This window comes from Rhipicephalus microplus, chromosome X (genome assembly GCF_043290135.1).
Source record: "Rhipicephalus microplus isolate Deutch F79 chromosome X, USDA_Rmic, whole genome shotgun sequence".
Lineage (NCBI taxonomy): Eukaryota > Metazoa > Arthropoda > Arachnida > Ixodida > Ixodidae > Rhipicephalus > Rhipicephalus microplus.
The window spans coordinates 113,019,986-113,032,366 of record NC_134710.1 but is presented as its reverse complement, the minus strand read 5'-3'; the positions used below and the strand labels follow the sequence as shown (position 1 = coordinate 113,032,366).

General features: G+C 42.2%; 1 protein-coding gene across 3 annotated transcripts in view; it reads right to left on the bottom strand.

Moving 5' to 3' along the window:
• Positions 1–12,381, bottom strand: part of LOC119176327 (uncharacterized) — a 90,039-nt gene that overhangs the window by 9,509 nt on the left and 68,149 nt on the right. Inside the window, exon 5 of one of the 3 annotated variants that reach the window (XM_037427551.2) lies at positions 4,025–6,686. The exons of the other annotated variants lie outside the window; for them this stretch is intronic. Within the exon in view, the coding sequence (XP_037283448.2) occupies positions 6,596–6,686 (91 nt within the window). The 3' untranslated portion in view covers positions 4,025–6,595. Of the gene's footprint in view, positions 1–4,024; positions 6,687–12,381 lie in introns of those variants that run through there. 3 annotated transcript variants of the gene reach the window in all.

Sequence of the window (12,381 nt, the reverse complement as noted above, 5' to 3'; positions counted from 1 at the left end):
ATCTGAATCAGGGGTAGTTCCACGACAGGAACAAGAAAGTGACCCATTTATTTGACTGTATCCCGTGAGCACAGAATGCGCTATTTTGATTTATCTTGTGAGTTGCGCTGTCAGACTTTTTAAAATGTGGAGCATTTTATACTCGCACCTACTCGTGAATTCGGCGTCGGCAGCGCCGTTGACAACATCACTGCGCATGCTGGCGTCTCGCGCCCAAAGTTTTTTTTTTTTGTTTCCTATCTGACAAGCAGAAGGGCACGCAGCAGTGTGACATGTTCCTGATAATAAATGAAAGAAACAAGTCCTGCCATCACTTTCTCTAACAGGAAAAAAAAACTACAGCACTGACATAGCATCAATTGCATAAACCATAACCAGTCGGCCACTTAATTAATAAATCGCTGCAATTGAATCAAACATTTGTTTTGACTTCCAGTCCAAAATTTTCCCTCCTTTATGCAGAATGCCAGCTACGCATGTACGTAAGGTAACCACGCGAACGCCGCAGCATGAGTGCGTTACGAAGAAATAACCACTGGGGAGGAACGGTCACTGAGCCGACCAAATTCGGTGCTCAGCGCTACGGTGTTCATTGGATATGTTGGGGAATGTAAACAAGAACACCGAGTAGTTTAGTGGATAAGGTACTCGGCTGCTGACCCGCAGGTCGCGGGTTGGGATCCCGGCGCGGCGGCTGCATTTCTGATGGAGGCGTAAATGTTGTAGGCCCGTGTGCTCTGATTTGAGTGCATGTTAAAGAACCCCAGGTGGTAGAAATTTCCGGAGCCCTCCACTACGGCGCCTCTCATAATCATATAGTGGTTTTGGCACGTTAAACCCCACATATCAATCAAACGAACACCGAGTTCTTTTGGTTCTCGAAGAAGAACGCCGCACGCGTTCAGAGTTGTGTGTATCTGGTATGAAATACTGCGCGTTACATAGCAGTGACAATTCACCCTTTTTATTCTCCAGTATATAGTCTACCTCGATGATTATTTGGTTTTCTGAAAGACTCCGTTCGGCCGCATGCGCGACCCTTTTATTCGGATGCAGTAGAGATAACTGTAAGTGAACATGATACTGATATTGCCATCGTACTAACAAAACATAATCAAAATACAGGTGACGAGAAAAGGAGACGATGATAACTCAAGCACTTTCACTGTGAAGGACGTAGGGAGCAAATGTAGGTCGGATAATCATAGCCTTTCACAATATTCCTGCAAAAATTACTTATCACATTAAAAGTTGACACGATTATCGGTATTAGTTTTCTAGAGCGTAATTAGCATGCGGTTGACCACCTGATAAATATCGGCATGCGATAAAAGAGTAAAATGATCTATAACGATAAGAGGATAATATGAGTCAACGACCATAACTAGCCCAGTTTTCAACCCCATACGCGTCTCCAGAAAGGGGGAATGCTAGAATGCCTCTGTCACAGACCAAATAATACCTCATTGCAATGATCTATATATAAAAAAACTCAGCAGCTGCCACGCTTTTATTCGCCAATTGGACCAAAATAAAAGCAGTAACAAAAAAATACTTGCCTTCAGTGCACCCAGAAGATTTGTCGGTGATTTTTGCTCACATGCGAGAAAATGAAACAGAAAAGAAAAACACGCGCACGCTGAAATCCCGCGCGCTTTGCTTTCTGCTGTGGTCTCCGCCACTCGAGGATGGATGGATGGATTTGGCTGTACCCTTTAGATCGGGCGGTGGCTAGCGCCACCAAGCCGTAATACTTAATGAACCAAAAATTAGATTTATTTTTTTCTTTAAAAAGTGAGTTTGAGGATACGTACTTTGCAGTGAAGGGTTTAATTTTCACTCGTGTCTTGACATTAGCCACCAATCAGATAACCTCCTTCTAGTTAAGTCATCCCGCTTAAAGTCTATTTTTCCCTCCCGGTCCCTAAACCCCAGTGCTTTGAAAAACTCTGCGCCATCATCCTGAACTATAGGGTGAAGCCCTTTACAGAACATTATCAAGTGTTCGGCAGTTTCTTCTTCCTCTCCACACGCACTGCATACTGTGTCTACCCCGGGGAACCCACAATAAACGCGCCCCGAAACTAACGTGTTCGTGCAGCGCGCTCTGCCAGGCCTGGCAGTTTCTTTAGATGCGAAGTATTAGCGTCAAGCTCAGTCCAGTGTGCGGCGTGACCACCCTTACTGTGCATGCGCGCTCCTCCCCCTCTCAAATCACGCAACGCTGACGCAGGCTAAGCTCAATCCAGTGTGCGGCGTGACCACCCTTACTGACAATGCGCGCTCCTCCCCCTCTCAAATCACGCAACGCTGACGCAGGCTGGCATTTGCTAGCCTACACTTGCTCCTCACTCTACTCTAGGTATCCCTCCCAAAGGCGTTTACACCATTGCACATGTGTGTCCTCTCTCCATCTCTCCCCTCATACGCTCCCATCTGTCTCCTCTAGGAATTGCTCCCAGTGACATTTACATCACCATTGCGCATGTGCGTCCCCTCCCCCCCACAATGTTGACGCAGGCAGAGTCTGCTAGTGAGTTTCTTGATAGAAAAAAACTAACTGCTCGCACTACACAATCGTTCCCTGGCCACCCTGTATACATAGGCACTGGATCTTGACCTCCAACGCAGCGCCGGTAAAAGATTTCTCCAGGGCGTTTTCGAACAATACAAATTCACAGCATGGACTTTAACTGAAAGCAGACTGTGGGACTCTGTGTCCGATTGAAGTCCTTTGTCTCTCATTACCCATTAGCATCGATTGGCATGTTCCAGTAGAAAACCCCGGTCCATCACTGCGTGCTTTGCGCCTTCCCTGGTTTCTCTCCTGCGTGATGCCGCAATGAGCACCAGTGCCATTGCCGCCGCCAGTGTAAGCGTTAGCGCCCAGTGCTTCCCATCTATACATGGTACCTTTTAGCAGGAGATAGAGTAATTTTTTTTTCTTCCCTCCATCGCCTGCACGGCGCACCCTCGACCCCATGGGTGCTTGTGCACGCGATACCAATGAATCGCGTCACACCAACAACTGAAAAATGTAGCGTGACCGAGTTGGTGGTCGCGAAGGGTCGCTTTGGTCACTCATAGAATGATTTTTTAGTTCACCGATAGGAGTTTCAAAGCTGCTACCAATAAGCGGCGCAGGAGCAAGACGTTGACGCAGGAGCTGGACATTAAAGGAGAAAACTAACGTGATGCGGCTCGCTCGCTGCGTCACCCTCAATTTAAGCTGAACCCCCTTTGTAAGCATCCAAGTTTCCGCTCCCTAGGTAAGTACTGGCAAGATGCAGCTGTTATATACCTTTCTCTTGATGGTGTGGCAGGTTACCATTCATAATTCCAGAATGCTTTCCGAATGTAATCCGCCCTATTTTTATTGTTCTAGTTATTTCACTCTCATGATTCGGCTTCGCAGTTAATACCTCTTCTATGTACACATATTCCTTTAAAACTTCCAGTAACATTATACAGTGTTCTAAGATAATCAGGAAGGAAAGTCGTAGACGCTTTTGAGAGTGTGAAAAAAATAAAAAAATATGTATACATAAAGAAAACTACTTTCAGTAATTCAAAAGGTTCATGCAGCCCCTCGGACAACTCAGTTCTATTATTTCATTACTTCGCGAAAAGTAGTGGTCTATACAAATTCATAACCGACTGATCAGGCCTCTTAACACAAATGCATATAGTCATGAAACGCATAGAACCGCTCTATGTACAATACATGCAAGCGAATAGTGCTGTATATTGCGTCATCACAATAAGTGACTGCAAGCAACAAAGTGTCAGATATTTACAGTTTAGACTCTGCATTAGACTCGTGTTTGTAGCTAGCAAAATACGCCGCTAAGTAATGATGCACCCTACACGATTCATCCTTGCCACACAGTAATATGAACACAGTCTGCATTAGATTAAATGCTTGAGATAAATTTGTATGAGCCACCTCTCCCTGTCTCTGTCCTACAATGGAAGTAACAGTACACAGTGTTTGAAGATAATCAGGAAGGAAAGCCAGAGACGCTTTTGAGAGTGGGAAAAAATATATATATACATAAAGGAAACTGCTTTCAGTAGCTCAAAAGGTTCATGCAGCCCATCGGACAACTCAGTTCTATTATTTCATTACTTCGTGAAAAGTAGTGGTCTATATAAATTGATATCCGACTGATCAGGCGTCTTAACACAAATGCATATAATCATGCAACGCAGGTAACCGATCTATGTACAATACATGCAAGCAAATAGTGCTAAATATTACGTCATCACAATAAGTGACTGCAACCAAGAAAATGTCAGATATTTACAGTTTAGACTCTGCATTAAACTCATGTTTGTAGCTAGCAAAATACGCCGCTAAGCAATGATGCACCCTACAAAATTCATTCTTGCCAAATAGTAATATCAACAGAGTCTGCATTACATTGCATGTGTGAGATAAATTTGTATGGGCCACCTCTCGTTGTCTCTGTCCTACAATGGAAGTAACATTATGTAGTGTTCGAAGATAATCAGGAAGGAAAGCCATAGACGCTTTTGAGAGTGGAAAAAAAAAAGAAAAAAATTCATATACATGAAGGAAACAGCTTTCAGTAATTCAAAAGGTTCATGTAGCCTCTCGGACAACTCAGTTCTATTATTTCATTACTTCGTGAAAAGTGGTGGTCTATACAAATTCATAACCGACTGATCAGGCCTCTTAACACAAATGCATATAGTCATGCAACGCAGATAACTGATCTATGTATAATACATGCAAGCAAATAGTGCTAAATATTACGTCATCACAATAAGTGACTGCAAGCAAGAAAATGTCAGATATTTATAGTTTAGACTCTGCATTAGACTCGTGTTTGTAGCTAGCAAAATACGCCGCTAAGCAATGATGCAATCTACAGGATTCATTCTTGCCACATAGTAATATCAACACAGTCTGCATTAGATTGCATGCGTGAGATAAATTTGTATGGGCCACCTCTCCTTGTCTCTGTCCTACAATGGAAGTAACATTATACAGTGTTCGAAGATAATCAGGAAGGATAGCCATAGACGCATTTGAGAGTGGTAAAAAAAGAAAAAAAATATATATATAAAGGAAACTGCTTTCAGTAATTCAAAAGGTTCATGCAGCCTTTCGGACAACTCAGTTCTATTATTTCATTACTTCGTGAAAAGTGGTGGTCTATACAAATTCATAACCGACTGATCAGGCCTCTTGACAGAAATGCACATAATCATGCAACGCGTAGAACCGATCTATGTACAATACATGCAAGTAAATAGTGCTAAATATTACGTCACCACAATAAGTGACTGCAAGCAACAAAATGTCACATATTTACAGTTTACCTTCTGCATTACACTTGTGTTTCTAGCTAGCAAAATACGCCGCTAAGCAATGATGCACTGTACAGGATTCATCCTTGCCACACAGTAATATCAACACAGTCTGCATTAGATTGAATGCTTGAGATAAATTTGTATGAGAACCTCTCCGTGTCTCTGTCCTACAATGGAAGTAACATTATACAGTGTTCGAAGATAATCAGGAAGGAAAGTCGTAGACGCTTTTGAGAGTGTGAAAAAAATAAAAAAATATGTATACAAAAAGAAAACTGCTTTCAGTAATTCAAAAGATTCATGCAGCTCCTCGGACAACTGAGTTCTATTATTTCATGACTTCGTGAAAAGTGGTGGTCTATACAAATTTATAACCGACTGATCAGGCCTCTTAACACAAATGCATATAGTCATGCAACGCATAGAACCGATCTATGTACAATACATGCAAGCAAATAGTGCTAAATATTACGTCATCACAATAACTGATTGCAAGCAACAAAATGTCAGATATTTACGGTTTAGTCTCTGCATTAGACTCGTGTTTGTAGCTAGCAAAATACGCCGCTAAGCAATGATGCACCCTACAAGATTCATTCTTGCCACATAGTAATATCAACACAGTCTGTATTACATTGCGTGTGTGAGATAAATTTGTATGGGCCACCTCTCCTTGTCTCTGTCCTACAATGGAAGTAACATTATACAGCGTTCGAAGATAATCAGGAAGGAAAGCCATAGACGCTTTTGAGAGTGGAAAAAAAAGAAAAAAATACATATACATGAAGGAAACAGCTTTCAGTAATTCAAAAGGTTCATGTAGCCTCTCGGACAACTCAGTTCTATTATTTCATTACTTCGTGAAAAGTGGTGGCCTATACAAATTCATAACCACCTGATCAGGCCTCTTAACACAAATGCATATAGTCATGCAACGCATAGAACGAATCTATGCAAGCAAATACATGCAAGCAAATAGTGCTAAATATTACATCATCACAACAAGTGACTGCACGCAAGAAAATGTCAGATATCTACAGTTTAGACTCTGCATTAGACTCGTGCTTGTAGCTAGCAAAATACACCGCTAAGCAACGATGCACCGTACAGGATTCATCCTTGCCACACAGTAATATCAACACAGTCTGCATTATATCGCATCCGCGAGATAAATTTGTATGGGACACCTTTCCACTCTCCTTGTCTCTGTCCTACAATGGAATGCGAAGTGACATTTGGCAGTGTTCGAAGATAATCAGGAAGGAAAGCCGTAGACGCTGTCAGAATCAGACTCCTCTTTCGGTGTCATGCTGCGCCTTGATTTCACAGAGTCTATGCTGCTTGAGCTGGCAAGAAATAAAAAATATTAGTCAGCTTAATGTTACATAAAACGGTGTCACTTGGCACCTTACATGTACAGTTAATAGATGATTCTCAGCACGGTAAGTGCACTCTAATAATTCTAGCACATTTCCAGAACTATTTGACTGTTGTTAGCCATTAAACCAGACCATTTTCCATTGAACCAGACATGATCCATTAAACCAGACATTAAACCAGACATGATCCAGACCCGACATCACCGTGTCCACGATGGTTCTGGGATGCCTGAATGGCCAATGAGTGCACCTCAAAAAAATAAGTGGACTAAATGCTAAAATCAAAATTTAGTTAGTGTAGAGAGCAAGAGATATTCGCATCTAAAATCAGCACAAATAGAATAGAGCACAAGCATAGAAGGACACACTATGAGTGCCGTGCTGTATTTTATTCTTCTGCTCCATTCTGCTCACGCTGATTTTAGATGCGAAACATTTCATGCTCGGGGCTATGTCTCGTGGCAAGGGTGTCTGCACTCACACTACGCATGCACAACTCTCCTCCTACCCTCTTTCCAAGAGTGGCTTGTTACTCTCTCTACTTCTCTCCTACCATCTGCTTGCACTCGGTCCTCCCACTCTACCGTCTAGGCATCTCTCCCAGCAGTCTCTAACGTCCCATTGTAAATGCATGTCCCCTCTCTCTCCTCTCCTACGCTCCGCTCCCCCTCTCTTGCCTCGCAAGGCCGATGCAGGGAGCGGCTGCTAACCTACGCTCGGTTTCCCCTCACCTATATTCCCTTGGCATTTACACCACCGTTGCGCATGCGCGTCTCCCCCCCCTCTCTCCTCTCCTACGCTGCCCCTCCATCGCTTCGCAATGCCAATGCAGGTAGCGTCTGCTAGCGAGTTTTTTTATTGTAAAAACCGACTGCCCACGCTCCACAACCATTTACTGGCCACCCTGTATATATAGGCACTGCATATTGACCTCCAAGGAAGTGCCGGTGGGAGATTTCTTCAGTGCGTTGTTGAACAACAAAAATTCGCAGCGTGTGCGTTAACTAAAAGCGGATTGCGTATCTCTGTGTCCAATCGGACCCTTCCGTTTCTCCTTAGTAGCAATTGGCATGTTCCAGTACAAAAACCCGTACCACCGTGTGCTTTGCGCCTCCGCAGGTTTCTTTCCTACGCAATGCTGTGATGATTGCCAGCGTCAACGTCTCAACCAGTGTAAGCGTTATCGCCCGCTGCTTCGAATCTACAAATGGTTCCCTTTAGCGACAGATGCTAAAGGGAACCATTTGCAACATGCATCAGTTCGAAATTGCCCCACTTCTCTACCTTACTGCAAGGGACATGAATGGCAAATATAAGGCCAATGAAACGGTTAAAATAGCAATCATGAGACCTCACAGCACTACAGTCTCATGCAAAAGAAAAAAAAGAGTACTTAAAGGGCCCCTAAAACACTTTTTCAAGTAACCATGGAATGAATTCACAGAACTTATCGCCTCTCGAATTAAACGCCGCAAAAATTTTAAGAATCCACCCAGTGCGAGTGGATTTACAAAGGTTTGTCGCATGCTGCAATTGGATTCTCTCTTCCCTCGTCCCGATGAAAGCGCTGGAAGCTAAGCACGGAGGGATGACAGGGCCACCGAAAAACGTCATGTGTGCTTTGCGACCTTGAGCACTTGTTTTTTTTTTCTTAGAATGCACGGCTTTTTCAGTGTGATCGTGAGCGCACGCGTGGACAAGTAGCGGCCTCCTGCGGCGATCTCTGTAAAGAGCGAGCGCGCCATGTTCAATCAGCCAATGGCTGATAGATGGGTCGTTGACGTGTGATTTCTGGGCATATAACGTGATTTGTCGAAAGAAGAGAAAGCAATTTTTAGCTGACTTTGATAATTTATTGTGAATTCCAGGCCGCGTGCTGGGCTATAATATTTGGCTCCTGTGTTGTTGGGAGCCTCTACTACCGATCAAATTTCAAGAGTCTGATTACACTTATAACAGACCAAACTGCCAACTCCCACGTGGGAAGAAGGGCATCATTTGCACTATTGCCACCTTTTACCGACCAACAGGTGGTGCTATAGTTTTTCACCAAAACAGACTCAAACTCAAAAAGGCGACCAGAAGACAAGCAAACGAAATTACATAAACGCAGTTGTTTCTTTTTCAGTTTGTCACAAATGTCTGGCATTCTCGTCTGCATGCTCCTTCGCTTTTGTATTGGAAAAAGATATCCGGCAACTATCTACTGGACAACGGTGCCGCTACGTCTTCTCTACACCTGCAGCGAGCACGTACGCATGTGTTCAAGGAAAATGACCTCAAGAGGGGAAGCGTACGCCCTGAAAAAGTTTGACTGCTTTGGCAGTTAACGGTCAACCATCGAGAAGCGCGGTCGTTGGTGTCGTGAGTCTCGCGTAGGCGACGACGACGTATAGAACTTTTTATTGTGAATTTTTTTCCAACCGTTATTTTATTACGCCCAGCTTTTAACTTTGTCTTAGTGTGCGCCGCGATGCGCGTTAAAACTTAAAAGCACGAACACTATTTTTCTTGTAATTCATCTTTGTAACTATTTTAGTTTCCATCATGTCCAGTTATTTTATTAATGTACTGCATCGCGTATAGTATTTGCACTTGTAGTGTTCTTTTAGAGCATACCTTGTTTAGTAGTTGTCCTTTTCATTGTGTATATTTGTGTTTGTCCTCTTAGTTTATTTTTGTTAACTCTTGCTTTGCCCTTGATTTAATTAAATGCTTGTTTGTTTTTAATCAAACGTTCATGTAAGCTATATGTGTACGTAAGTCAGACCCAAACAACGCTACACAAGTAATCCTGCATGGGTTGACCGGCCTGCAAATAAATTTGAAATGTACCACTTGGAGGACTTTCAGGCATCGCTCACCTAAACATAAAGTGGAAGCCCGCGAGTCTGCCGCACGCCGATGTTAGATCAGCGAGGCCTCACCCGAAGTGGGTAATAGTTAGTAATTTTTGCAAGTGTGCAATGATAGGGAATCCCTAAATGGTAACGAAACTAGTGAAATCAAACTCTTCAAGTGACAACCTTTAAACCAACCATGTCGCCCACATCACAAAATCCATGATGTGCATCTAGCTCGTGATATTATTAAATCTTGTACTCAACTTACAAAAAAATCTTTTGAGATTGATTGGTGGTTGTTGCTCAGAAGAAATGTTTGTTGGTATGAGAGTTTCTACACAACCAAGGACCACGTCAAAAAGATCTTTTTTTTCCATCTATTGAACAGATGTGTTTAGCAAAAACTCTTTGTCACCTTACAATGTGCTGCAATGACCCTATATTGTGGGAGTTTGAGTATTGTCTAGAAACTAATTAATCTCATAACTGGTACAAAAACCGGGCAGATGACAATAGCCACAACCACTAGTATTCCCATGGTTAATGCTGACACGAACCTTTCTCTGGAAGGAGACCTCTTTAAAAATAAAATTATGCTGCAAGACCACACTAAAAAGGCCAGACGTTCTTTTATACAGAGTCAGAAAATCAGCCACAAGGATCGACTGCACAATTTTTCATACTGGAGAGAATTGACCAATCTGATCCAGAAATTTCCAAAACAGGGCTGCCCACCAGCTTTTGACAACTTTGAAAACAGAATACTTCCAATGTGAAAACATTCAGTGATAGAGTTGTACAGGTCACAACACAGCTTTGCTACCACAGAAAAACATTTCATGCCATGCTGGACCTTGTACAAAAACATTTTTAAATCATCATTACTTTTAAATATTTTTGTCATAATTTTGATTCTCATGTGCTTCACCCTTCACCACATTTGTCATTAAATAAACAGCAGGCAACAGCATGGAGCCCATCGAAAACAGGCACCTTCCCTAACCCAATCACTTATATAGTCATTGTTATCTAGACTTCTACTCAGACAGATGTAAACACTGCAATCAGTGGGTTGACCCCAAACACATTATCTTAGCTTGTCCCAACCTCATGAAGGGGCCAAACACGCACATATCTGAACATGCAGCAGTGAAAGACTGCGCTGCTTAGATCAAACATCCAGGGCCAGCTACAAATGATCAGGCAAGCCAAAAATGCCGATAGGGCCCAAAGACTCCTAAGTGCTATATAAGGGAGGTAATATAACCCCTCTTACGCTTGCTGTTACAATTAAAGTTGTGTATCTTTTCCATCCGCAGTGCAGTGAAAGAGCATGAGCTTGCTGCCACTAGCAGTTTTGGGGTTCTCGGCTCTACAACTATGGCCGCCCTTCAGTGACTTACACAATTATTAGTGTTCATCGCAGCAAGGCAAAATATAAAAAGCTACTGATTTCAAAATAATCAGCAACAGGATTTAAATTACTACATTTCAGATATTTTGCACTTTAAAAGATTTCAATGTGGCAATAGAAACCACTGTGGCATTTACAAAGACGGATAAATAACATACAATGGGTAGAGCCTCAGCTGAACCCTCTAGAGAATATTTTCATAGAGACAAAGAAATAGGAATACCCACACAGAACTCGCAATACTGCAACACATTTTGGAACAATAGATGTGCGGCACATTTTGGTAAACCAGCAAATTATAGTGCAATTTTTATGAACCCTGAGACAGCCTCTTTTTCTCTCAAACTGACCCAAGCAAAAAATGAGCTGGCTCAAGACACACCAACTGCCTACTAAGAGAGGCATGTAAACTGCCTCTCAACATTATACTCAAATGGTAATCACAGTGGCATAGTGGGCAGAGCTGAAGGTGACCAAACTATTGAAGTGGTAAGTTATTGCAAGCGGTATCCATGCATTTCTCAGAAAAGTGGGTCAGTCTTTAAGAGTTCCCTTGTGTGGTGGTTTCAATGCAAGTTCTGCTGCAACAATGATACCGACCCACTCAAAATGGACAAAATGTGATTTTAATTTGCCAGTGGTTTCACCAAGCATCACTGAACACACCTATATTGCGTCTGACTAGACATTAAAACAATGCTAAATGAACTACTTTTTGATATAACTAGTCAACATGGTCTCCACTCTGTAGTGAAAGAGATGTAAAATGTTTTGTTTCTGGGCAAGCTTTGTGACAACATGAACTGCACTGAGCTATCCTCCAAGTTTACATAGCAGCTGCACCCCATTTTTAAGACCTAAATGCTAGCATGGATTGGCAGTGTCAAACAATTTTTGAAATATGTAGACAATTTTCAGCCATACAATCTGGTGCATGTGAATGGAGTACTAAGGATAATAATGTGTGATAAAATTTTCACACAATAACCTTAAAAGATTTGGGCACTTTCTTCTAGGTTTCCCCGTGACACACTTAGTTTTTCATGTGGGAGCTAATAAGTATGAACACAGACATATTGAGGCTTGCTATTAGGGCAATAAGTGACAGCCCTACATTCACAAAGATGGTATTGTCAGCAATGTTACTGTTTCAAACTTCATTGGCACTTTAGAAAAATAAGATGCAATTTTGAAGAAATGACTGTCAGCTACATCTTATGAATCATTACATCTACTTGAGAAGACAAGTTTCCTAATTAGCCAGGAAAGTTTTCGATTACCACATACTCTGCCTTTCCCTCTTTGCAAGATGAAAAATAATGCTGCTTGTAGCTTCTTATCTATGTTTACAGGACTCTCAGTAAACGGAAATCTCTTAAACAGAACTGTTGCTCAGATGGAACAA